This window comes from Oncorhynchus gorbuscha, linkage group LG13 (genome assembly GCF_021184085.1).
Source record: "Oncorhynchus gorbuscha isolate QuinsamMale2020 ecotype Even-year linkage group LG13, OgorEven_v1.0, whole genome shotgun sequence".
NCBI classification, from domain to species: Eukaryota; Metazoa; Chordata; class Actinopteri; order Salmoniformes; family Salmonidae; genus Oncorhynchus; species Oncorhynchus gorbuscha.
Window position 1 is genome coordinate 83,284,532 of NC_060185.1, and position 27,677 is coordinate 83,312,208.

At 44.5% G+C, this 27,677-nt stretch overlaps 1 protein-coding gene across 1 annotated transcript in view; it reads left to right on the top strand.

Annotated features, from left to right (window-relative positions):
* Window positions 1-26,950, top strand: part of LOC123993590 (pro-neuregulin-2, membrane-bound isoform-like) — a 92,031-nt gene extending 65,081 nt beyond the window's left edge. Inside the window, exons 2-12 of the mRNA XM_046295918.1 lie at window positions 11,595-11,757; window positions 12,106-12,224; window positions 13,315-13,435; window positions 16,077-16,135; window positions 21,416-21,439; window positions 23,464-23,566; window positions 23,950-24,085; window positions 24,537-24,667; window positions 24,910-25,128; window positions 25,282-25,465; window positions 25,649-26,950. Coding sequence (XP_046151874.1) covers window positions 11,595-11,757; window positions 12,106-12,224; window positions 13,315-13,435; window positions 16,077-16,135; window positions 21,416-21,439; window positions 23,464-23,566; window positions 23,950-24,085; window positions 24,537-24,667; window positions 24,910-25,128; window positions 25,282-25,465; window positions 25,649-26,122 — 1,733 coding nt within the window. The 3' untranslated portion in view covers window positions 26,123-26,950. The remainder of the gene's footprint in view (window positions 1-11,594; window positions 11,758-12,105; window positions 12,225-13,314; window positions 13,436-16,076; window positions 16,136-21,415; window positions 21,440-23,463; window positions 23,567-23,949; window positions 24,086-24,536; window positions 24,668-24,909; window positions 25,129-25,281; window positions 25,466-25,648) is intronic.
* Window positions 26,951-27,677: the final 727 nt, after the last annotated feature.

Consider the following 27,677-nt stretch of genomic DNA (forward strand, 5'->3'; position numbering starts at 1 on the left):
AGTGTCAAACTGCTGCCACTTGAGAACTGCTAGAGAACAGTGTCAAACTGCTGCAACTTGAATAGAGAACAGTGTCAAACTGCTGCCACTTGAATAGAGAACAGTGTCAAACTGCTGCCACTTGACTAGAGAACAGTGTCAAACTGCTGCCACTAGAGAACAGTGTCAAACTGAATAGAGAACAGTGTCAAACTGCTGCCACTTGAATAGAGAACAGTGTCAAACTGCTGCCACTTGAATAGAGAACAGTGTCAAACTGCTGCCACTTGAATAGAGAACAGTGTCAAACTGCTGCCACTTGAATAGAGAACAGTGTCAAACTGCTGCCACTGCCACTTGAATAGAGAACAGTGTCAAACTGCTGCCACTTGAATAGAGAACAGTGTCAAACTGCTGCCACTTGAATAGAGAACAGTGTCAAACTGCTGCCACTTGAATAGAGAACAGTGTCAAACTGCTGCCACTTGAATAGAGAACAGTGTCAAACTGCTGCCACTTGAATAGAGAACAGTGTCAAACTGCTGCCACTTGAATAGAGAACAGTGTCAAACTGCTGCCACTTGAATAGAGAACAGTGTCAAACTGCTGCCACTTGAATAGAGAACAGTGTCAAACTGCTGCCACTTGAATAGAGAACAGTGTCAAACTGCTGCCACTTGAATAGAGAACAGTGTCAAACTGCTGCCACTTGAATAGAGAACAGTGTCAAACTGCTGCCACTTGAATAGAGAACAGTGTCAAACTGCTGCCACTTGAATAGAGAACAGTGTCAAACTGCTGCCAAACTGCTTGAATAGAGAACAGTGTCAAACTGCTGCCACTTGAATAGAGAACAGTGTCAAACTGCTGCCACTTGAATAGAGAACAGTGTCAAACTGCTGCCACTTGAATAGAGAACAGTGTCAAACTGCTGCCACTTGAATAGAGAACAGTGTCAAACTGCTGCCACTTGAATAGAGAACAGTGTCAAACTGCTGCCACTTGAATAGAGAACTGTGTCAAACTGCTGCCACTTGAATAGAGAACAGTGTCAAACTGCTGCCACTTGAATAGAGAACAGTGTCAAACTGCTGCCACTTGAATAGAGAACAGTGTCAAACTGCTGCCACTTGAATAGAGAACAGAGTCAAAATGCATTAGAGAACAGTGTCAAACTTGACTAGAAAAGAACAGTGTCAAACTGCTGCCACTTGAATAGAGAACAGTGTCAAACTGCTGCCACTTGAATAGAGAACAGTGTCAAACTGCTGCCACTTGACTAGAGAACAGTGTCAAACTGCTGCCACTTGAATAGAGAACAGTGTCAAACTGCTGCCACTTGAATAGAGAACAGTGTCAAACTGCTGCCACTTGAATAGAGAACAGTGTCAAACTGCTGCCACTTGAATAGAGAACAGTGTCAAACTGCTGCCACTTGAATAGAGAACAGTGTCAAACTGCTGCCCTATGAATAGAGAACAGTGTCAAACTGCTGCCACTTGAATAGAGAACAGTGTCAAACTGCTGCCCTATGAATAGAGAACTGTGTCAAACTGCTGCCACTTGAATAGAGAACAGTGTCAAACTGCTGCCACTTGAATAGAGAACAGTGTCAAACTGCTGCCACTTGAATAGAGAACAGTGTCAAACTGCTGCCACTTGAATAGAGAACAGTGTCAAACTGCTGCCACTTGAATAGAGAGAACACAAACTGTGTCAAACTGCTGCCACTTGAATAGAGAACAGTGTCAAACTGCTGCCACTTGAATAGAGAACAGTGTCAAACTGCTGCCACTTGAATAGAGAACAGTGTCAAACTGCTGCCACTTGAATAGAGAACAGTGTCAAACTGCTGCCACTTGAATAGAGAACAGTGTCAAACTGCTGCCACTTGAATAGAGAACAGTGTCAAACTGCTGCCACTTGAATAGAGAACAGTGTCAAACTGCTGCCACCCTTGAATAGAGAACAGTGTCAAACTGCTGCCACTTGAATAGAGAACAGTGTCAAACTGCTGCCACTTGAATAGAGAACAGTGTCAAACTGCTGCCACTTGAATAGAGAACAGTGTCAAACTGCTGCCACTTGAATAGAGAACAGTGTCAAACTGCTGCCACTTGAATAGAGAACAGTGTCAAACTGCTGCCACTTGAATAGAGAACAGTGTCAAACTGCTGCCACTTGAATAGAGAACAGTGTCAAACTGCTGCCACTTGAATAGAGAACAGTGTCAAACTGCTGCCCCTTGAATAGAGAACTGTGTCAAACTGCTGCCACTTGAATAGAGAACAATGTCAAACTGCTGCAATAGAGAACAGTGTCAAACTGTCAAACTGCTGCCCTTGAATAGAGAACAGTGTCAAACTGCTGCCACTTGAATAGAGAACAGTGTCAAACTGCTGCCACTTGAATAGAGAACAGTGTCAAACTGCTGCCACTTGAATAGAGAACAGTGTCAAACTGCTGCCACTTGAATAGAGAACAGTGTCAAACTGCAGTGTCAAACTGCTGCCCCTTGAATAGAGAACAGTGTCAAACTGCTGCCACTTGAATAGAGAAGAGTGTCAAACTGCTGCTACTTGAATAGAGAACAGTGTCAAACTGCTGCCACTTGACTAGAGAACAGTGTCAAACTGCTGCAACTTGAATAGAGAACAGTGTCAAACTGCTGCCACTTGAATAGAGAACAGTGTCAAACTGCTGCCACTTGACTAGAGAACAGTGTCAAACTGCTGCCACTTGAATAGAGAACAGTGTCAAACTGCTGCCACTTGAATAGAGAACAGTGTCAAACTGCTGCCACTTGAATAGAGAACAGTGTCAAACTGCTGCCACTTGAATAGAGAACAGTGTCAAACTGCTGAATAGAGAACAGTGTCAAACTGCTGAATAGAGAACAGTGTCAAACTGCTGCCACTTGAATAGAGAACAGTGTCAAACTGCTGCCACTTGAATAGAGAACAGTGTCAAACTGCTGCCACTTGAATAGAGAACAGTGTCAAACTGCTGCCACTTGAATAGAGAACAGTGTCAAACTGCTGCCCCTTGAATAGAGAACTGTGTCAAACTGCTGCCACTTGAATAGAGAACAGTGTCAAACTGCTGCCACTTGAATAGAGAACAGTGTCAAACTGCTGCCACTTGAATAGAGAACAGTGTCAAACTGCTGCCACTTGAATAGAGAACAGTGTCAAACTGCTGCCACTTGACTTGAATAGAGAACAGTGTCAAACTGCTGCCACTTGAATAGAGAACAGTGTCAAACTGCTGCCACTTGAATAGAGAACAGTGTCAAACTGCTGCCACTTGAATAGAGAACAGTGTCAAACTGCTGCCACTTGAATAGAGAACAGTGTCAAACTGCTGCCACTTGAATAGAGAACAGTGTCAAACTGCTGCCCCTTGAATAGAGAACTGTGTCAAACTGCTGCCACTTGAATAGAGAACAATGTCAAACTGCTGCCCCTTGAATAGAGAACAGTGTCAAACTGCTGCCCCTTGAATAGAGAACAGTGTCAAACTGCTGCCACTTGAATAGAGAACAGTGTCAAACTGCTGCCACTTGAATAGAGAACTGTGTCAAACTGCTGCCACTCAAACTGCTGCCACTTGAATAGAGAACAGTGTCAAACTGCTGCTGCCACTTGAATAGAGAACAGTGTCAAACTGCTGCCACTTGAATAGAGAACAATGTCAAACTGCTGCCCCTTGAATAGAGAACAGTGTCAAACTGCTGCCCCTTGAATAGAGAACAGTGTCAAACTACTGCCCCTTGAATAGAGAACAGTGTCAAACTGCTGCCACTCAACTAGAGAACTGTGTCAAACTGCTGCCACTCAACTAGAGAACTGTGTCAAACTGCTGCCACTTGAATAGAGAACAGTGTCAAACTGCTGCCACTTGACTAGAGAACAGTGTCAAACTGCTGTTACTTGACTAGAGAACAGTGTCAAACTGCTGCCACTTGACTAGAGAACAGTGTCAAACTGCTGCCACTTGAATAGAGAACAGTGTCAAACTGCTGCCACTTGAATAGAGAACTGTGTCAAACTGCTGACACTTGAATAGAGAACAGTGTCAAACTGCTGCCACTTGAATAGAGAACAGTGTCAAACTGCTGCCACTTGAAGAGAGGACTGTGTCAAACTGCTGCCACTTGAATAGAGAACAGTGTCAAACTGCTGCCCTATGAATAGAGAACTGTGTCAAACTGCTGCCACTTGAATAGAGAACAGTGTCAAACTGCTGCCCTATGAATAGAGAACAGTGTCAAACTGCTGCCACTTGAATAGAGACAGAGTGTCAAACTGTCAAACAAACTGCTGCCACTTGAATAGAGAACAGTGTCAAACTGCTGCCACTTGAATAGAGAACAGTGTCAAACTGCTGCCACTTGAATAGAGAACAGTGTCAAACTGCTGCCACTTGAATAGAGAACAGTGTCAAACTGCTGCCACTTGAATAGAGAACAGTGTCAAACTGCTGCCCCTTGAAGAGAGGACTGTGTCAAACTGCTGCCACTTGAATAGAGAACAGTGTCAAACTGCTGCCCTATGAATAGAGAACTGTGTCAAACTGCTGCCACTTGAATAGAGAACAGTGTCAAACTGCTGCCACTTGAATAGAGAACAGAGTCAAACTGCTGCCACTTGAATAGAGAACAGTGTCAAACTGGTGCCACTTGAATAGAGAAGAGTGTCAAACTGCTGCCACTTGACTAGAGAAAAGTTTCAAACTGCTGCCACTTGACTAGAGAACAGTGTCAAACTGCTGCCACTTGAATAGAGAACAGTGTCAAACTGCTGCCCCTTGAATAGAGAACTGTGTCAAACTGCTGCCACTTGAATAGAGAACAGTGTCAAACTGCTGCCCCTTGAATAGAGAACAGTGTCAAACTGCTGCCCTTGAATAGAGAACAGTGTCAAACTGCTGCCCCTTGAATAGAGAACAGTGTCAAACTGCTGCCACTTGACTAGAGAACTGTGTCAAACTGCTGCCACTCAACTAGAGAACAGTGTCAAACTGCTGCCACTTGAACTAGAGAACAGTGTCAAACTGCTGCCCCTTGAATAGAGAACAGTGTCAAACTGCTGCCCCTTGAATAGAGAACAGTGTCAAACTGCTGCCCCTTGAATAGAGAAGAGTGTCAAACTGCTGCTACTTGAATAGAGAACAGTGTCAAACTGCTGCCACTTGACTAGAGAACAGTGTCAAACTGCTGCAACTTGAATAGAGAACAGTGTCAAACTGCTGCCACTTGAATAGAGAAGAGTGTCAAATTGCTGCCACTTTACTAGAGAACAGTGTCAAACTGCTGCCACTTGAATAGAGAACAGTGTCAAACTGCTGCCACTTGAATAAAGAACAGTGTCAAACTGCTGCCACTTGAATAGAGAACAGAGTCAAACTGCTGCCACTTGAATAGAGAACAGTGTCAAACTGCTGCCACTTGAATAGAGAACAGTGTCAAACTGCTGCCACTTGACTAGAGAAAAGTTTCAAACTGCTGCCACTTGACTAGAGAACAGTGTCAAACTGCTGCCACTTGAATAGAGAACAGTGTCAAACTGCTGCCCCTTGAATAGAGAACTGTGTCAAACTGCTGCCACTTGAATAGAGAACAATGTCAAACTGCTGCCCCTTGAATAGAGAACAGTGTCAAACTGCTGCCCCTTGAATAGAGAACAGTGTCAAACTGCTGCCCCTTGAATAGAGAACAGTGTCAAACTGCTGCCACTCAACTAGAGAACTGTGTCAAACTGCTGCCACTCAACTAGAGAACTGTGTCAAACTGCTGCCACTTGAATAGAGAACAGTGTCAAACCGCTGCCACTCAACTAGAGAACAGTGTCAAACTGCTGCCCCTTGAATAGAGAACAGTGTCAAACTGCTGCCCCTTGAATAGAGAACAGTGTCAAACTGGTGCAACTTGAATAGAGAACAGTGTCAAACTGCTGCCACTTGACTAGAGAACTGTGTCAAACTGCTGCTACTTGACTAGAGAACAGTGTCAAACTGCTGCCACTTGAATAGAGAACTTTGTCAAACTGCTGCCACTTGAATAGAGAACAGTGTCAAACTGCTGCCACTTGAATAGAGAACAGTGTCAAACGTCTGCCACTTGAATAGAGAACAGTGTCAAACTGCTGCCACTTGACTAGAGAACAGTGTCAAACTGCTGTTACTTGACTAGAGAACAGTGTCAAACTGCTGCCACTTGAATAGAGAACAGTGTCAAACTGCTGCCACTTGAATATAGAACCGTGTCAAACTTCTGCCCCTTGAATAGAGAACAGTGTCAAACTGCTGCCACTTGAATAGAGAACAGTGTCAAACTGCTGCCACTTGAATAGAGAACAGTGTCAAACTGCTGCCACTTGAATAGAGAACAGTGTCAAACTGCTGCCCCTTGAAGAGAGGACTGTGTCAAACTGCTGCCACTTGAATAGAGAACAGTGTCAAACTGCTGTTACTTGACTAGAGAACAGAGTCAAAATGCTTTTACTTGACTAGAGAACAGTGTCAAACTGCTGCCACTTGACTAGAGAACAGTGTCAAACTGCTGCCACTTGAATAGAGAACAGTGTCAAACTGCTGCCACTTGAATAGAGAACAGTGTCAAACTGCTGCCACTTGACTAGAGAACAGTGTCAAACTGCTGCAACTTGAATAGAGAACAGTGTCAAACTGCTGCCACTTGAATAGAGAAGAGTGTCAAATTGCTGCCACTTTACTAGAGAACAGTGTCAAACTGCTGCCACTTGAATAGAGAACAGTTTCAAACTGCTGCCACTTGAATAAAGAACAGTGTCAAACTGCTGCCACTTGAATAGAGAACAGTGTCAAACTGCTGCCACTGGAATAGAGAACTGTGTCAAACTGCTGCCACTTGAATAAAGAACAGTGTCAAACTGCTGCCCCTTGAATAGAGAACAGTGTCAAACTGCTGCCCCTTGAATAGAGAACAGTGTCAAACTGCTGCCACTTGAATAGAGAACAGTTTCAAACTGCTGCCAGTGTCAAACTGCTGAATAGAGAACAGTGTCAAACTGCTGCCACTCCACTAGAGAACCGTGTCAAACTGCTGCCACTCAACTAGAGAACTGTGTCAAACTGCTGCTACTTGACTAGAGAACAGTGTCAAACTGCTGCCACTTGAATAGAGAACAGTGTCAAACTGCTGCCACTTGAATAGAGAACCGTGTCAAACTGCTGTTACTTGACTAGAGAACAGAGTCAAAATGCTTTTACTTGACTAGAAAACAGTGTCAAACTTCTGCCACTTGAATAGAGAACAGTGTCAAACTGCTGCCACTTGACTAGAGAACAGTGTCAAACTGCTGCTACTTGAATAGAGAACAGTGTCAAACTGCTGCCACTTGAATAGAGAACTGTGTCAAACTGCTGCCACTTGAATAGAGAACAGTGTCAAACTGCTGCCCCTTGAATAGAGAAGTGTCAAACTGCTGCCACTTGAATAGAGAACAGTGTCAAACTGCTGCCACTTGAATAGAGAACTGTGTCAAACTGCTGCCACTTGAATAGAGAACAGTGTCAAACTGCTGCCCTTGAATAGAGAACAGTGTCAAACTGCTGCCACTTGACTAGAGAACAGAGTCAAACTGCTGCCACTTGAATAGAGAACAGTGTCAAACTGGTGCCACTTGAATAGAGAAGAGTGTCAAACTGCTGTTATTTGACTAGAGAACAGTGTCAAACTGCTGCCACTTGAATAGAGAACAGTGTCAAACTGCTGCCACTTGACTAGAGAACAGTGTCAAACTGCTGCCACTTGAATAGAGAACAGTGTCAAACTGCTGCCACTTGAATAGAGAACAGTGTCAAACTGCTGAGAACAGTGTCAAACTGCTGCCACTTGACTAGAGAACAGTGTCAAACTGCTGCCACTTGAATAGAGAACAGTGTCAAACTGCTGCCACTTGACTAGAGAACAGTGTCAAACTGCTGTTACTTGACTAGAGAACAGTGTCAAACTGCTGCCACTTGACTAGAGAACAGTGTCAAACTGCTGCCACTTGACTAGAGAACAGTGTCAAACTGCTGTTTCTTGACTAGAGAACAGAGTCAAACTGCTGCCACTTGACTAGAAAACAGTGTCAAACTGCTGCCACTTGAATAGAGAACTGTGTCAAACCTCGCCACTTGACTAGAGAACAGTGTCAAACTTATGCAACTTGAATAGAGAACAGTGTCAAACTGCTGCCACCTGAATAGAGAAGAGTGTCAAATTGCTGCCACTTTACTAGAGAACAGTGTCAAACTGCTGCCACTTGAATAGAGAACAGTTTCAAACTGCTGCCACTTGAATAAAGAACAGTGTCAAACTGCTGCCACTTGAATAGAGAACAGTGTCAAACTGCTGCCACTTGAATAGAGAACTGTGTCAAACTGCTGCCACTTGAATAAAGAACAGTGTCAAACTGCTGCCCCTTGAATAGAGAACAGTGTCAAACTGCTGCCCCTTGAATAGAGAACAGTGTCAAACTGCTGCCACTTGAATAGAGAACAGTTTCAAACTGCTGCCCCTTGAATAGAGAACAGTGTCAAACTGCTGCCACTCCACTAGAGAACCGTGTCAAACTGCTGCCACTCAACTAGAGAACTGTGTCAAACTGCTGCTACTTGACTAGAGAACAGTGTCAAACTGCTGCCACTTGAATAGAGAACAGTGTCAAACTGCTGCCACTTGAATATAGAACAGAGTCAAACTGCTGCCACTTAAATAGAGAACCGTGTCAAACTGCTGTTACTTGACTAGAGAACTGAGTCAAAATGCTTATACTTGTGTTATGCAGGTGAATGAGGACCCAAAAGCGACTTGGCGAAAACAGAGTCTTTATTCCAGTAAAGGAAATAGGCAATACTCCTGGACAATCAGAGCAGAAAACAAAACATAAAAAACTAAATTCCACTCGTAGTGACGAGGACAGACTGGAGACTCGACCATAAACTGTAGGTTGCCTCGGGAAGGCACCGACCGTAGCAGACTCAGACACCTGCTCACACGCAGCATCTGAGGGAAACAAGACACGACAGGGCGAGACAAAGACACAGCACGGCGAACAATATACAAGGATCCGACAGGACAGAAACGGAAGACAAGGGGAGAAATAGGGACTCTAATCAGAGGGCAAGATACGGAACAGGTGTGAAAAGATTAGATGATTGATTAGGGGAATAGGAACAGCTGGGAGCAGGAACGGAACGATAGAGAGAAGAGAGAGAGGGAGGGAGAGAGAAAAAAGGGAACGAACCATTTAAGACCAGCAGGGGGAAAACGAACAGAAGGGAAATCAAAATGACAAGACAATATAAGACAAAACATGACAACTTGACTAGAAAACAGTGTCAAACTTCTGCCACTTGAATAGAGAACAGTGTCAAACTGCTGCCACTTGACTAGAGACCAGTGTCAAACTGCTGTTACTTGACTAGAGAACAGTGTCAAACTGCTGCCACTTGAATAGAGAACTGTGTCAAACTGCTGCCACTTGAATAGAGAACAGTGTCAAACTGCTGCCCCTTGAATAGAGAAGTGTCAAACTGCTGCCACTTGAATAGAGAACAGTGTCAAACTGCTGCCACTTGAATAGAGAACTGTGTCAAACTGCTGCCACTTGAATAGAGAACAGTGTCAAACTGCTGCCCCTTGAATAGAGAACAGTGTCAAACTGCTGCCACTTGACTAGAGAACAGAGTCAAACTGCTGCCACTTGAATAGAGAACAGTGTCAAACTGGTGCCACTTGAATAGAGAAGAGTGTCAAACTGCTGTTATTTGACTAGAGAACAGTGTCAAACTGCTGCCACTTGAATAGAGAACAGTGTCAAACTGCTGCCACTTGACTAGAGAACAGAGTCAAACTGCTGCCACTTGAATAGAGAACAGTGTCAAACTGGTGCCACTTGAATAGAGAACAGTGTCAAACTGCTGCCACATGAATAGAGAACAGTATCAAACTGCTGTTACTTGACGAGAGAACAGTGTCAAACTGCTGCCACTTGACTATTGAACAGTGTCAAACTGCTGTTACTTGAATAGAGAACAGTGTCAAACTGCTGCCACCTGAATAGAGAACAGTGTCAAACTGCTGCCACTTGACTAGAGAACAGTGTCAAACTGCTGCCACTTGACTAGAGAACAGTGTCAAACTGCTGTTACTTGACTAGAGAACAGTGTCAAACTGCTGCCACTTGACTAGAGAACAGTGTCAAACTGCTGCCACTTGACTAGAGAACAGTGTCAAACTGCTGTTTCTTGACTAGAGAACAGAGTCAAACTGCTGCCACTTGACTAGAAAACAGTGTCAAACTGCTGCCACTTGAATAGAGAACTGTGTCAAACCTCGCCACTTGACTAGAGAACAGTGTCAAACTTATGCTACTTGAATAGAGAACGGTGTCAAACTGCTGCCACTTGAATAGAGAACAGTGTCAAACTGCTGCTACTTGACTAGAAAACAATGTCATCTGCGTACAAAATTACATCAGCTGTCTGAATATGTCTCCCAATGTTGTTGACATGAATTAGAAACTATAGGGGACCTAAAATTGATCCTTGAGGCACACCCGAGCACAAACGACTTACAACCGTCTGCCTTAACACACTGGGTTCGATCTAATAGCAAGTTCACAAACCACTCCAGAGCATGACCAGTAATGCCAACACAATTCAGTCTGTGCACCAAGAAGGTGTGGTTCTCGGTGTCAAACACCTTTAACAAGTCTGTGAACACAGATATATAATGCAGCTTCCTATCCAGGGCACAGTGAATATAATTTAAAACCTTCAAAGTGGATGTTACAGTGCTATGGCTAGATCTGAACTCTTTTCCACATCAAGTAACTCAAGCGAGCAGTAAAATCAGATCTAAAAAACAGATGAAACAACACCTCACAGCACATTGCGGACTGTGAAGAGGCACACACACACAAATACAAACACACACACACGCATAAGCATACGCATACGCATACGCATACGCACACGCACACACACACACACACACACACACACACACACACACACACACACACACACACACACACACACACACACACACACACACACACACACACACACACACACACACACGCACACACACACACACACACACACACACACATACACACATGCACTCTACACACACACACACACACACACACACACACACACACACACACACACACACACACACACACACACACACACACACACACACACACACACACACACACACACACACACGCACTCTACACACACACACACACACACACACACACACACACACACATACACACACACTATAATGTTATGATATTGTGGTACTGGGGTCTTTATATTGTAGATGTGTAATATTAGAGTAATAATGTAATAATGTCTTCTATGATGTATTGTGATATTTATGATGTAGGCTGTTTTTGTGTTTTGTTGTGAAGTGATTGTTTTAATCTTGTTTGGACCCCAGGAAGAGTAGCTTATGGGGATCCTAATAAATACTCTATCCGTAACCCCTCCCACCCCCCTCTCTCTCTCTCTTTTGTCTCTCTCACTCTCGTCTCTCTCACTCTCTCTCTTTGTCTCTCTCTCTCTAGCTGTGGCCCCTAAGTTGCGGCCGATGAGGGGCCAGTCTCTAATGGAGGGGGAGAGGCTGTATCTGAAGTGTGAGGCGTCAGGGAACCCCAGCCCCTCCTTCCGATGGTATAAAGATGGCCGAGAGCTCCAGAGGGGAAAAGATGTCAAAATCAAGACCAATAAGTGAGTCTCAGAGACCAGCCAACCTCCAGTTACACATTCAAACGCATAACAAAGACACTCCAAAATAGACACTATAGACACTTAATTTTCTGTTTTGAACAAGCATTCATATTGACTCAAATGAATCACTCTCACTCCATTTCTCTCTCTCTCTCCTTCTCTCTCTCACTCCATTTCTCTCTCTCTCCTTCTCTCTCTCACTCCATTTCTCTCTCTCTCTCTCCTTCTCTCTCTCACTCTATTTCTCTCTCTCTCTCACTCCATTTCTCTCTCTCTCTCTCTCTCACTCCATTTCTCTCTCCTTCTCTCTTCCTCTCTCATTCTCTCTTCCTCTCTCATTCTCTGAAGGAAAAACTCCAAGGTCCAGATCAACCGAGCGAGGCTGGAGGATTCTGGGAACTACACGTGTGTGGTTGAGAACATGCTGGGCCAGGAGAGCACTACGAGCAGCATCAGTGTGCAGAGCCGTGAGTCCACAGACACACCATCCTCTATCTACAGTATGATGTTCTTACTATTCTATAACGTTCACAATCTTTCCACCTTCTTCATTAACTACCACATACTTTTTGTTCTTGACAACCACCATGCTCTGTTTTCTTTGACAACCAGACATTCTCTTCCTCTCTTCTTTGGTAAAGACCAGACATTCTCTTCCTCTCTTCTTTGGTAAAGACCAGACATTCTCTTTCTCTCTTCCTTAGTAACCACAACATTCTTTCCCTTTCTTACTTAGTAACCATTTATTACCCTTCTTCCATAGTTACCTCTACACTTTCCTTCTCTTTCTTAGTTACCGCCACGCTCCCCCTCTTCCTTGCTGACCACTACTCTTACTCTCTCTCCTCCATAGTGACCACTACTCTTACTCTCTCTCCTCCATAGTGACCACTACTCTTACTCTCTCTCCTCCATAGTGACCACTACTCTTACTCTCTCTCCTCCATAGTGACCACTACTCTTACTCTCTCTCCTCCATAGTGACCATTACTCTTACTCTCTCTCCTCCATAGTGACCACTACTCTTACTTTCTCTCCTCCATAGTGACCACTCCTCTTACTCTCTCTCCTCCATAGTAACCACTACTCTTACTTTCTCTCCTCCATAGTGACCACTACTCTTACTCTCTCTCCTCCATAGTGACCACTACTCTTACTCTCTCTCCTCCATAGTGACCACTACTCTTACTCTCTCTCCTCCATAGTGACCATTACTCTTACTCTCTCTCCTCCATAGTGACCACTACTCTTACTTTCTCTCCTCTATAGTGACCACTCCTCTTACTCTCTCTCCTCCATAGTAACCACTACTCTTACTTTCTCTCCTCCATAGTGACCACTACTCTTACTCTCTCTCCTCCATAGTGACCACTACTCTTACTCTCTCTCCTCCATAGTGACCACTACTCTTACTCTCTCTCCTCCATAGTGACCATTACTCTTACTCTCTCTCCTCCATAGTGACCACTACTCTTACTCTCTCTCCTCCATAGTGACCACTACTCTTACTCTCTCTCCTCCATAGTGACCACTACTCTTTCTCTCTCTCCTCCATAGTGACCACTACTCTGTCTCCAGGCTCGAGTCATGCCCGGCGCTGTAACGACACAGAGAAGTCGTACTGTGTGAACGGTGGAGACTGTTATTTCATACACGGTATAAACCAACTGTCATGCAAGTAAGTGAGGGGTCCTGTCCTCCTGCTCTGTCTATCACTATGTGGCTTCAGCTGTGTGTTGTTCACCTTGTTAACCCAATCGCCAATCTCCTTCTCCAGACACGAAATGCCAAGTGTCATCACGTTCATTGTAAATGATCCTCTCAAGGATTAGTCTGGGTGCAACATTAAAGGCTTCCCTGTTGATTGTAAACTCATTCTTCTTCTTCTCCCTTCACCCCTGTTTCTCTTGCTCTCGACAAACATCCATCTTTCCTCCATCTCTGATCTGTCCGCTTCTCGACATCTAGGTGTCTTTCCCTCCATCTATTTCTCCTTCTTTCTCTTGCTCTCTCTCCCTCTCTTTCCCTATCCCTCTAATATATCTCCAGCTCGTTGTATGAATGGCTGCATGCTGTTTAACAATGTGTTAGCAAACAAGCAATACTAGAGATGAAAGACATTTTCCCAGGTGAACAAGGCCCCACAGACAGACAGCCTAAAATTGTTCCGTTTCATACTGTGACAGACAGCCTAACAAAATATCTTGAGGTGTTTGGGTGCTTGGCTGGCTGATACCCTAACCTACACAGAACACTGTACTCTGTCAGGCTGTAGGAGGCAGACGTGTATCCAGTCATGTTGCCGGTGAATTAGGGGTTGTAAATAGTGCTTCCTGATCCTGAGTTGTGTGTCTGAGTTGTGTGCAGAGGGACAGAGTTAGAGTTATGTGTGACAGAGTAGAGAAACAAAGACAGAGTTAGAGTTATGTTGTGTTCTCTCTTAGCCTAGATGTCGGTCTGTTTAGAAGGATCAGCTCTGTTCTGAATGAACCAAGCAGACTAGCGCAGGCTATGGTGTGGCACTGCCATTGTATGCTAGAGGTTAGCAGCCCTCAGACAAATCCCATTCCCTCTTTAGCATCAGAGAGAAATGAAGGAATGCCATTTTATTTCATTCAGATGAATGCTTTTTTTAAAAGAGAGATGTTTATATCTCTGTGGAGACTGTTTCCTTTTTATTTGTCTTGTTCACAGGGCTGACAAAAAGAGGGGAAGAAATAGAGAGGGGGGATGAGATAGAGAGATGGAGATAGTGAGAGGAAGAGAGAGGGGGGTGAGATAGAGAGATGGAGATAGTGAGAGGAAGAGAGAGAGAGGAGGGGATGAGATGGAGAGATGGAGATAGTGAGAGGAAGAGAGAGAGGGGGTGAGATAGAGAGATGGAGATAGTGAGAGGAAGAGAGAGGGGGGGTGAGATAGTGAGAGGAAGAGAGAGAGGGGGGATGAGATAGTGAGAGGAAGAGAAAGAGAGAGGGATGAGATAGAGAGATGGAGATAGTGAGAGGAAGAGAGAGAGAGAGGCGATGTCCTAGCATGGGCTTGCATGCTGCCTCAGTGTCTCTATTTATAACTGCATGGGAAATTGCTGAGTGGGCTCTTCTCTTCCAAGGAAGAGGTTCTTTCTTTAATTGATCCAAAATGCACAGTGAAGTTTTCTCTTTGGTACTATATGAGGGAAAAAATATATCCTGTACAGTTTTATGCATGTTATGAATATTCAGACCCTGTGAGACTAGTTCAATTGAATGCTGTTTTAGAGCATCAGGGATCAGCATATGTATGTGTTAGGGAGTATTATGCTGCCTGGACTCACACACTGTAGTTACAGTGTAGTTACATTATAGTTACAGTACGGTAAGTGTAAAAACTTGGACATCCCATGTATACTCCAATCCCCCACCTTTCTCTCCTAGATGTCTATGAGTCCTTCAGCAAAGGGGTGCTTCCTTGCAGACTATGCCTTTGCAGTTTTTTAAGCCCAAACTCTTTGAAAGTGCATCTCGGGAAACAAACCCTGTCAATCAGTAATCTGTAGTGGGTGTTTCTGCTGATATGCTTTTAGCTCCGACTCCTCCTGTTCCACCTCCCAGCAGGTCCACATCTTCCAGCCTTTCACATGTGATGATGTCATAGCGTGCAATGATGTCATAGCGATGATGCCATAGTAATGATGACATAGCAATGGCATAACGCTCTACCCTCTACCTCTGACAAATACTATTAGGCTGTGCTCTGTTTCTAACTCCATGTTCTCTGCTCTCTTGTGTCCCTCCCTCCCTATCTTTATCTCTCCTTCCCTTCCCTCCTCTCCTCCCTTTTTCCTCCCTCCCTCCCTCCCTCCCTCCTTCCTTCCTTCCTTCCTTCCCTGCCTCCCTCCCTCCCTTTTTTGCTCTCTCCTGCCCTCCCTTTCTTCCTCCCTCCCTCCCTCCCGCTCTCACTTTCTTTCTCCCTTCCTCCAACCTTTTCCTTCCCTCCATCCCTACCTTTCTTGCTCTCTTCCTCCCTTCCTCTCTTGCTCTCTCCTTCCTTCCTTCCTTCCTTCCTTCCTTCCTTCCTTCCTTCCTTCCTTCCTTCCTTCCTTCCTTCCTTCCCTCCCTCCCTCCCTCCCTCGCTCTCTCTCTCACTCCCTCCATTTCTCTCTACCTCGCTCCCTCCCTTGCTCTCTCCCTCCCTCCATTTCTCTCTACCTCCCTCCCTCCCTTACTCTCTCCCTCCCTCCTTTCCCTTATATGTACTTCCTCCTTCGCCTCCTCTCCCTCCCCCTCTTCCTCTTTTCCCTCCCTCCCTCTTCTCCTTCTGTGGCTTGTTTCCCCCATCAGGTGTCCAAATGACTATACAGGTGATCGCTGTCAAAAATCCGTCATGGCAGGTTTCTACAGTATGTTCATTTCCTCCTGTCTGTCTGTCTGTCTGTCTGTCTGTCTGTCTGTCTGTCTGTCTGTCTGTCTGTCTGTCTGTCTGTCTGTCTGTCTGTCTGTCTGTCTGTCTGTCTGTCTGTCTGTCTGTCTGTCTGTCTGTCTGTCTGTCTTCCTCATTGGGACGCTGCTGCATGCTCTGGAGGGCGATACCTATGTGTGTGTGTGTGTGTGTGTGTGTGTGTGTGTGTGTGTGTGTGTGTGTGTGTGTGTGTGTGTGTGTGTGTGTGTGTGTGTGTGTGTGTGTGTGTGTGTGTGTGTGTGTGTGTGTGTGTGTGTGTGTGTGTGTGTGTGTGTGTGTGTGTGTGTGTGTGTGCGTGAGTGTGTACAGTGGCTTGCGAGAGTATTCAACCCCCTTGGTATTTTTCCTATTTTGTTGCCTTACAACCTCAAATTAAAATAGATTTTTGGGGGGTTTGTATCATTTAATTTACACAGCATGCCTAACACTTTGAAGATGCTAAATCTTTTTTATTGTGAAACAAACAAGAAATATGACAAAAAATATAAAAAACTTGAACGTGCATAATTATTCACCCCCCTTCCCCCCAAAGTGAATACTTTGTAGAGACACCTTTTGCAGCAATTACAGCTGCAAGTCTCTTGGGGTATGTCTCTGTAAGGTTGGCACATCTAGCCACTGGGATTTTTGTCCATTCTTCAAGGCAAAACTGCTCCAGCTCCTTCAAGTTGGATGAGTTCCGCTGGTGTACAGCAATCTTTAAGTCATACCACAGATCCTCAATTCGATTGAGGTCTGGGCTTTGACTAGGCCATTCCAAGACATTTAAATGTTTCCCCTTAAACCACTTGAGTGTTGTTTAACAGTATGCTTAGGGTCATTGTCCTGCTGGAAGGGGAACCTCCGGCCCAGTCTAAAATCTCTGGAAGACTGAAACAGGTTTCCCTCAAGAATTTCCCTGTATTTAGTGCCATCCATCATTCCTTCTGTTCTGACCAGTTACCCAGTCCCTGCCGATGAAAAACAAAAGCATGATGCTGCCACCACCATGCTTCACTGTGGGGATGGTGTTCTTGGGGTGATAAGAGGTGTTGGGTTTGCGCCAGACTTAGCGTTTTCCTTGATGGCCAAAAATGTTAGTCTCATCTGACCAGATTACCTTCTTCCAAATGTTTGGGGAGAATCCCACATGCGATTTTGGCGATCACCAAACGTGTTTGCTTATTCTTCTCTTTAAGCAATGGCTTTTTCCTGGCCACTCTTCCATAAAGCCCAGCTCAGTGGAGAATACGACTTAAAGTGGTCCTATGGACAGATACTCCTCTCTCCGCTGTGGAGCTTTGCAGCTCCCTCAGGGTTATCTTTGATCTCTTTGTTGCCTCTGATTAATGCCTTCCTTGCCTGGTCCGTGAGTTTTGGTGGGCGGCCCCCCTCTTGTCAGGTTTGTTGTGGTGCCATATTCGTTCAATTTTTTTCAATAATGGATTTAATGGTGCTCCGTGGGATGTTCAAAGTTTCAGATAATTTTTTTATAACCCAACCCGAACCCAACCCAATCTGTACTTCTCCACAACTTTGTCCCTGACCTGTTTGGAGAGCTCCTTGGTCTTCATGGTGCCGCTTGCTTGGTGGTGCCCCTTGCTTAGTGGTGTTGCAGACTCTAGGGCCTTTCAGAACAGGTGTATATATACTGAGATCATGTGACAGATCATGTGACACTTAGATTGCACACAGGTGGACTTTATTTAACTAATTATGTGACTTCTGAAGGTAATTGGCTGCACCAGATCTTATTTAGGGGTTTAATAGCAAAGAGGGTGAATACGTCTTTTGCTTTTTTAATTGTTTTTACATTTTATGAAACAAGCATTTTTTTTCATTTCACTTCACCAATTTGGACTATTTTGTGTATGTCCATTACATGAAATCCAAATATTACAGGTTATAATGCAACAAAATAGTAAAAATGCCAAGGGGATGAATATTTTTGCAAGGCACTGTATGTGCATGCCTTTGTGTCTATCCCTTCCTCTGTTGTCCATCGTGCTGGTCCTTTACACAGGGACTTAACCAGTAGACCCCTCATTAATAGACAGAGGGGCATGCAGAGAAACAGACAGCAGAGTTAACATATAGGTCTCTATGCATGTCCTCCTGATCATATGCTACACAGTAAGCTGCAGCAGAGATTGGATGATGATACATTGAATGGAATATACAGGGTTCACCTGATATGCAGCTTGGATGGCTTGAGGCAATTCTTGATACGAAGACCGGTAGTTATCTGTGATGTTCTGACGAGATGTTAGTGAAGTAGCCAGTAGTTTTGCTGCAAATGGGCAACTGATAACCCATTGTCATAATGTTTCATCCAGAGAGCTCATCCTAAGCTAGTTCTTATATTCAAATCATTAAAATGCTTGGTTTGTTTGCCCCATCAATGTCCTGTTTACCATGTTCAGGTAACTACAGTACTGGTCAAAAGTTTGGACACATCTACTCATTAAAGGGTTTTTATTTGTTTTTACTATTTTCTACATTGTAGAAAGTAATGAAGACATGAAACTATTAAATAACACACATGGAATCATGCAGTAAAAAAAAGTGTTATACAAATCAAAAAATATTTTATATTTCATATTCTTCCAAGTTGCCACCGTTTGCCATGATGACAGATTTGCACACTCTTGGCATTCTCTCAACCAGCTTCATGAGGTAGTCACCTGGAATGATTTTCAATTAACAGGTGTGGCTTGTTAAAAATTAATTTGTGGAATTTCTTTCCTTCTTGATGCATTTTAGCCAATCAGTTGTGTTGTGACAAGGTAGGGGTGGTATACAGAAAATAGCCCTATTTGGTAAAAGACCAAGTTCATATTATGGCAAGAACAGCTCAAATAATCCAAGAGAAACGACAGTTCATCAATACTTTAAGACATGAAGGTAAATCAATCCAGAATTTCAGTCGCAAAAAAAGATCAAGCGCTATGATGAAACTGGCTCTCATGAGGACTGTTACAGGAAAGGAAGACCCAGAGTTACCTCTGCTGCAGAGGATAAGTTCATTAGAGTTACCAGACTCAAAAACTGCAGGCCAAAAAAATGCTTCACAGAGTTCAACAGACATATCTCAACATCAACTGTTCAAAGGAGACTCTGTGAATCAGGCCTCCATGGTCGAATTGCTGCCAAGAAACCACCACTAAAGGACATCATTAAGAAGAAAAGACTTGCTTGGGCCAAGAAACACGAGCAATGGACGTTAGACCGGTGGAAATCTGTCCTAATTGAGATTTTTGGTTCCAACCATCATGTCTTTGTGAGACGCAGAGTAGGTGAACGGATGATCTCCACATGTGTGGTCGTGCCCACCGTGAAGCATGGAGGAGGAGGTGTGATGGCGTGGGGGTGCTTTGCTGGTGACACTGTCTGTGATTTATTTTGAATTCAAGGCACACTTAACCAGCATGGCTACCACAGCATTCTGCAGCGATACGCCATCCCATTTGGTTTGCGCTTAGTGTGACTATCATTTGTTTTTCTACAGGACAATGACTCAACACACCACCAGGCTGTGTAAGGGCTATTTGACCAAGAAGGAAAGTGCTGCATCAGATGACCTGGCCTCCACAATCACCCGACCTCAACCCAATTGAGATGGTTTGGGATGAGTTGGACCGCAAAGGGAAGGAAAAGCAGCCAAAAAGTGCTCAGCATATGTGGGAACTCCTTCAGACTGTTGGAAAAGCATTCCAGGTGAAGCTGGTTGAGAGAATGCCAAGAGTGTACGAAGCTGCCATGAAGGCAAAGGGTGGCTACTTTGAAGAATCTAAAATATATTTTGATTTGTTTAACATTTTTTGGGTTACTATATGATTCCATATGTTATTTCATAGTTTTGATGTCTACAATGTAGAAAATAGCACAAATAAAGAAAAACCCTTGAATGAGTAGGTGTGTCCAAACGTTTGACTGTTTCCTTGCCACTAGTAGGCCACATAGATGAGAAGAGCACTTTGAACGGGTTTGTCATTGTTGGTTTAAGACTAGAGAACAGCTAATGGGGACTTGGAGCACAATATGAATATACAGTTAATTGCCAAAATAAAGGAAACACCAACATAAAGTGTCTTAATAGGGAGTTGGGCACCACGAGCCAGAATAGTTTCAATGCACCTTGGCATATATTCTACAAGTATCTTGTGTTGATGGTGGCGAAAAATGCTGTCTCAGGCGCCGCTCCAGAATCTCCCATAAGTCTTCAATTGGGTTGAGATCTGGTGACTGAGACGGCCATGGCGTATGGTTTACATCATTGTCATGCTCATCAACCCATTCAGTGACCACTCGTGCCTTGTGGATGGGGGCATTGTCATCCTATAGGAGCATAGCCATGGTAGCCAAAAATATTTTTTTATACATGACCCTAAGCATGATAGGATGTTAATTGCTTTATTAACTCAGGAACCACAGCTGTGGGGAAGCACCTGCTTTCAATATACTTTGTATCCCTCATTTACTCAACTGTTTCCTTTCTTTTGGCAGTTACCTGTACATACAGTATTGTATATATCTATATATGCATGCATAAATATGGTTAAAAAAACATCTTTAAGCTATCATTGATGGCACGATTCACATCATACCAAGTTAAGAAACACACATATCTTACTAGTGCTATTGCTCATGCTGTGCTGATAGAAAACACCTTTGTCATATTTGATCATAATAATTTCAGATGAAAGGTGTCCGAGCGATAAAGTGATATAACACAAGAAACAATAGGACACAATTACAACTTGTCATTAATCTGTCGACCTACAAAGCTGTTCCCATTTCTGTGCCAACCAACATCTACAATACTGTGTTTTTACGTTGGAAAGTAACACACTGCTTTTTTCCTTTCTTTTTTCTTTGATTTTATCCACACAAAACAAAATATGTTTACCCCAGAAATGAGGTCTAGTAAATATGGCAGTAAGTGAAGTGGCTGTCTCTGTCTCTGCATGTCTCCTGCCTGCTTCCCTCTCTCTTTTATTAGTTATGCTTCTTTCTTTCCTTTTCTTTCGTTTCTGGGGTCACAGAGCCGCGGCTGTCCGCGTTGTCTGTCTGTTACTGGACGTGACACCTGCTAATCACGATTGTTATGTCACCGAAAGATTCCATACTAACCTCATGGTTTAGTATCTACTACTATATATCTATGTTCCAATGTAGACGATCACTATCTGAAACTTTTTCTCTTTCCTTTTTCATTGTGTCCAACTTTCTGCGTTGGCAGAGCATCTTGGAATTGAATTTATGGGTATGGAACAATTATTCATTTGAATGTATATTATTAATTTTAATAGTTGCCAAGATCCTCTCACAGTCACACATTACTACTACCATCTCTCTAGAACCAGTAGCTCTTCTCTGATCTGTCGATCTGTCACTCGCCCGCTAACCTACCTGGTCCAAAGACACTTGTCCCTCTGCATGCATGCTAGCCCTCTCTCTCAGTTATAGAAAACCTAGAAACTATGCTTTGTAGTACACTCCAAAATATTACTGTAGAGAGGGAGACGGCAAAGCCACAGACATGTTGATGCCCGAGAGGAACATATAAGTAGAAGATATTACAATGCAGGCACAATATCTTTACCTGAGTGAGGCAAAATTCATTTTAAATTGTGTACTTTTGAGTCAGAGAGACAAACTTGACAGAAATTCGCTGGTGGTTATCAGTAACACCACACCTGAGAAAATAGCCCGTGTCTCATAAGACAGACAGCTGTGGTAGGTCTACCATGACCCAGTTGATTGGCATTGAATCAGAGGCTCCTGTAAGTGATAGTGACCTAGCTCCTTCAGTAGCAGCCAACCACCAATCCCTTCCCCTATCAGTACCCTCTTCTGTGACACACATACAATGCTTGGCTAAGGCTCTCTATACAGCACCCCTTCCCCGACCTTTAGCACTAAGACCCCATCACCACCCCATTTTAGACCCCCCCACACACACACACACACACACACACACACACACACACACACACACACACACACACACACACACACACACACACACACACACACACACACACACACACACACACACACACACACACACACACACACACACACACACACACACACACACACACACACACACACACACACACACACACACACACACACACCTTCCCAGACAATCTTCCTCCACTATCTGGCCGTCTCCACCTTTCATCTTCCTTTGTCCACTCTTTCTTTCTTTCGTTCCCTCTCTCCCCATGTTCTGTTTGTTTTCCTCTGTCATTGTGACTTATCTGCTGACAATGTTCCACCACAACGAGCCTTCTGCTCATTGGTCATTTAAATGCCATCAGAACACCTGACAGGGAGGTTTTCATAAAGCTTCACCATGACAACAGAGATTCACACTAGCTACACTTTTTAACTGACAAAAAAAGATCAGAAACCCACATTTAACCTTGAAAAATAATGATAACTCTCATGCAAAAGCTACAATATATTTCCCTTGTTAACATATGGGGATTGTGAGTTATCTGTGTTTTATATTTGTGCATTCTCTGGTCAATTTAAAGGTGTTTATTTAGTTGGCGGTGAGTTTTATGAATATCCCCAAACCATTGTGTTGTTTTTGCTCTAAAATGCTTTTCATCTGATTCCATCATACAGGCATGTGTCCTTAGACCTCTTTGACATACATTCCATAGACATTGTGGTACATTTGTGCACGTAGGGAAAGCAGAGGAGGAATCCAGACCAACCACACATTGCAACATATAGGTCTATGTAGGATGAGGCCTAGTTTCTGAGAGATTGTTTGAACTTGACATACAGTAAGCCTACAGAAGCAAACATTGCCAGTAAAAAAAAGAGTCTACTATTGTTGAACTGTTGAACTGTTACACACTTGTACATGTATGAAACAGGATAAATATAAGCACCACTCTGACTGAAACAGTCTATGTTGTGGCTAAGCCACTGTTAGCCTACGGGGTTGGTACCATCATGGTTAGTTTTTGTTTTGTCTAAGGTTAGCACTACTAAGCTGGAGGAGAAAGACGATTGGTTACTTTCAGGGAGGTTAGAGGTTAGTGATGAGTATGGAGGGAAAGAGGAGGTGCTGAGTTAGATTTTGTTTGATTATTTCCGTAGAGTAGCGCTCACACGTGTGTGTGTGTGTGTGTGTGTGTGTGTGTGTGTGTGTGTGTGTGTGTGTGTGTGTGTGTGTGTGTGTGTGTGTGTGTGTGTGTGTGTGTGTGTGTGTGTGTGTGTGTGTGTGTGTGTGTGTGTGTGTGTGTGTGTGTGGTTTGTTCACAGAGGCAGAGGAGCTGTACCAGCGGCGGGTGTTGACCATCACAGGCATCTGTGTGGCACTGTTGGTAGTGGGCATGGTCTGTGTGGTGGCATACTGCAAAACCAAGTACGTACTGGTACTGTACAGAGCCCACCCAGCCGGGCATAACTGGTTGAAATGATTTCAACCAGTTCCTCACAGAGCCCAGGAGGCATTCACTGACTGCCAGTGATCACAGCTACAATGTCACAGTCAGAAATTAAGCTTTTAAACTTCTTAGATGAGCTTTACTAACTAATTATATATATTTTTTTAAACGTGTTAATGTTTGAAGCCCGATATTTCAATGACAGACAGAACAGAATTTGTAAAATGAGTGCATTCCTGTCAAACTGTAGTTTGTATTTATATACATTTTCTGATCAACTTTTTCTGTTCTTATCTACTATCTTCCTCAATGTCTTCTAGAACAATAACACATTACACTTTTTCTTGCATATGTCCTACAGGAAACAGAGGAAGAAGATACATGGCCACCTGAACCAGAACGTCAACCAGAACCAGTGTGTGGAGCAGCCCAACCGCATGCTGGCTAACGGTCCCAACCACCCTGGGCCAGGGCCCGAAGAGATCCCCATGGTGGACGTGAGTCACTACAGCCCCGTACACACTCAGGTTGTATAACTGATGTACAACACATTTGACACAACGGTTGTGATACAATGGTTATTTCTGTTATACTACAGAGAGTTTGTCTGCATAAAAACACTTGCGGTGTCTCCACAACCGCTGTGTAAACACTTTTGCGCAGACGAACCTTCCGTTGGATCACAATTGTTTTGACAAATGCATTGTACACCAGTTGTACAAACTGAGTGTGTACAGGGCCTACAAGATACCTCAGGCTCAGAAACAGAATTATTTTGATTGTAACGGGTGTTATAACACGTTCTTATTCCAGTTTGGCCGGAAGCCTGCCGACACAGCATACGTCTAGAGCCAGGACTGTCTGCAAGCCGTGGGAGAGAGAAACAGATTGCCATATCGCCCATACCTATACAGCTCCCAAATGCATATCTCTCTCTTCCTTTCACAGTACATCTCAAAGAACGCTCCTACCACAGAGTGTAGTATTATACAGCATGGACCAGAAGAAACTGTAAACTACGCAGGAAGCCGAATGTCCACCAGATCCCACCACTCATCTACAGTCTCCCACAACTCCAGGTGCTGTAGTGGCATACACATACATAGACACACACACACACATAGACACACACACACACATAGACACACACACACACATAGACACACACACACATAGACACACACACAAGCACAAGCACACACACACATAGACACACACACAAGCACACACACGTCAGGACATTTCTGTTGCTCAGAAATTTCATAAAGCCCTCTCGTTACTTACTTCTATCTCTGTTTCTCTCTCTCCCCTCTCCCCGTAGACATGAGGAGCGGACGTGGAGTATAGAGAGGACAGACAGTATGAACTCAGACTGCCAGTCGGGGGCGCTCTCCTCATCAGTGGGCACCAGTAAATGCAGCAGCCCGACCTGCATGGAGGCACGGGCACGGAGGGCCGCCTACTGGGGCTGTTCTGAGGGAGCCAGCCTGCAGTATGGAGACTCCTACGACTCTCTGAGAGACTCACCTCACAGTGACAGGTGGGATGACTAGTATGAATGTTTGCCCACTATGTGTACTTGTATAAACTACAGAATAACTACTTGTCTACTGTCTCAGTTTTGGGCCTCTGAACTAGATTTAATACAGTTTTGTGTGTGTGTTTCTCTGTTTCCCCCCTCCCCTCCCCACAGGTACGTGTCAGCATTGACCACACCAGCCCGTCTGTCGCCCATTGAGTTCCACTACCCCCCACTGCCCCCCCAAGTGCCCACCTTCCAAATCACATCCCCCAACACAGGCCACGCCCTCGCCCTGCCGCCTGCCGCCGCAGCCTACCAGCGGGATGACGACCAGCCCCTACTGAGATGCCCCCAGGTGACGATGACCCTGCCGCTACACTCACTAGCGACTACACACATGGCAGAAAGCAGGCCATTCATGAGCAGGCCATTCATGAGTCATATTTTCCACTTCCTTGTTGTTGTAAGTAGTGTATGATGTTGTTAGTTGTAGACTAGAGTATCTTGTGTGTGACGTTCTCTGCTTCTGTCCCTGCAGGATGGACGGTTGTACCGGCAACCCCGTCGCCCTCGCCAACCCTACCTGACAGAGAGCACGGGCAGCCTTCCATCCAGCCCCTATCATCTCCCTGACGATGAGGCCTATGAGACCACGCAGGAGTACGCCTCCTCCCGTGAACCAATCAGGAGCCGCCGGCGCCCGCGTCGGAACCGCCTCAATGGACATGTCTCCCAGCGTGCAATGGGCCTACGGGACAACAGCTCTCAGAGCTTCAGCCAATCAGAGGAGGAGGAGGAGGAAGAGGAGGGGCAAGGAGAGAGCACTCCTTTCCTCAGTATGCAGAACATGAACATGGAGCCGTGTGAACGTGGGTACCGATCATCTACCGCCCCTGCCCCGACCGCCGACATACGGACTCACCGGGCGCAGGGGCGGCCAAGCACCCGCAGCAACGGACACAGTAAAAGCTCCCAGTCGCGCTCCTCCAAAAATGACAACTCACCCCTTTAAGACCCGCCCGCCTTGACCACTGACCTCTAACCCCTGACCCCGACCCCCCTGACCCACCTAAAGACAACAGTGGAGTAGAGACCTGCACCTAGGAGAAATATTTTTATTTTGTATAACAGACAGATATTCTAAATAAATGAAATATTTATTTTCATTTCAGCAAAAATTGTCTACTAGCTAACAGCAAAGACTTTTTTTATAGGGAAAAATATTTATATGTGAAGTTTTTGATTTACAGCGTTATGAGAGAAAAAAATGATTACGTGCCAATTTTTTCACAAGTTAGATAATAGAATAATATTGTGGTGCCTTTTGCTGTGTGCTGAAGCCAGAGGTCCAGTTGAGTTTTTGTAGCCTTTCTAATACAGACTCCTCATTTTATAGACCTCTTTACTTTGACTTGCTCTGATTTAGGATCTCCCTGTTTGAACTGTGATATGATTCTGGCATCATGCAATATGAGTCACCCCTGTGTAACGGTGTATGTTTACATGAGTATGATCCACACGCAGTTGTTTTTTCACGGGGGACATTTATCACAGAGGCAACTGGATGTGGTGTCTTGTCCTGGTACAGGAAGTGAAGCGCTAGTTTTTGATGAGTCGCTCCAACAAACTCACATCAGTCATTCATGTCATCATCCGTCCGCCTGTCATCGTCTGTGTATTGTTTCAGAGGAATGCAGGTGATCCAGGGTACCTGCACAGGTGTTCAGGGTTTTTAAATGGGAATGAGTGTAGGTGACGGTTGTGGTGTGTGTGTGTGTGTGTGTGTGTGTGTGTGTGTGTGTGTGTGTGTGTGTGTGTGTGTGTGTGTGTGTGTGTGTGTGTGTGTGTGTGTGTGTGTGTGTGTGTGTGTGTGTGTGTGTGTGTGTGTGTGTGTGTGTGTGTGTGTGTGTGTGTGTGTGTGTGCGTGTACATGCAGGTGTGTACGCACTCCATGATGAGTTGTAGTCTGGTCACAGCAAGGGAGACATGAGTGTCCATTCAGCTATGAGGGTGTAGTCACTGTTAAACTGACATACTCAACCGGCCAATCGTCATGCTGCCAGAAGCTCCATTGCACTGTAAAACCTCCATCCATGAGCATTCATTGGCCAGGGAGCTGCCAATCCTACCAATCCAGTCAATCCAGCCTGATTCTGGCCTACATGGACTGCCCTCCCCCATTCCTATGCCAGCAGCTTAACTAAAGCCGCACTGTGTCTCAGGACTTTCACATCCCATCAAGAAAAAGACTCCATTTCCCAAGAACCACCATGGTCCATAGGCCAGATCCATTATGTCCCTCTTCCTTGTCTGTTTTCATCTGTGATATAGTATGGAGCTATGGAAACTCTTGAAACTTGAAAAAAAAAAGGGTTTTAAAAATGCCAAAATCCGCTGATATGGAGTTCATGTTGAGGCTCTTGGATGATTGTTCTATGACAGTGTAATGAGACAGGTTTGTTCTGTGATGGTGATGATGATGATGATGATGACATTGGCTCATAGTGATGATGGCACTGGTTTGCTGTGTGCTGTGACAAGTGACACAGGTTCATTTGAAAGTCTCT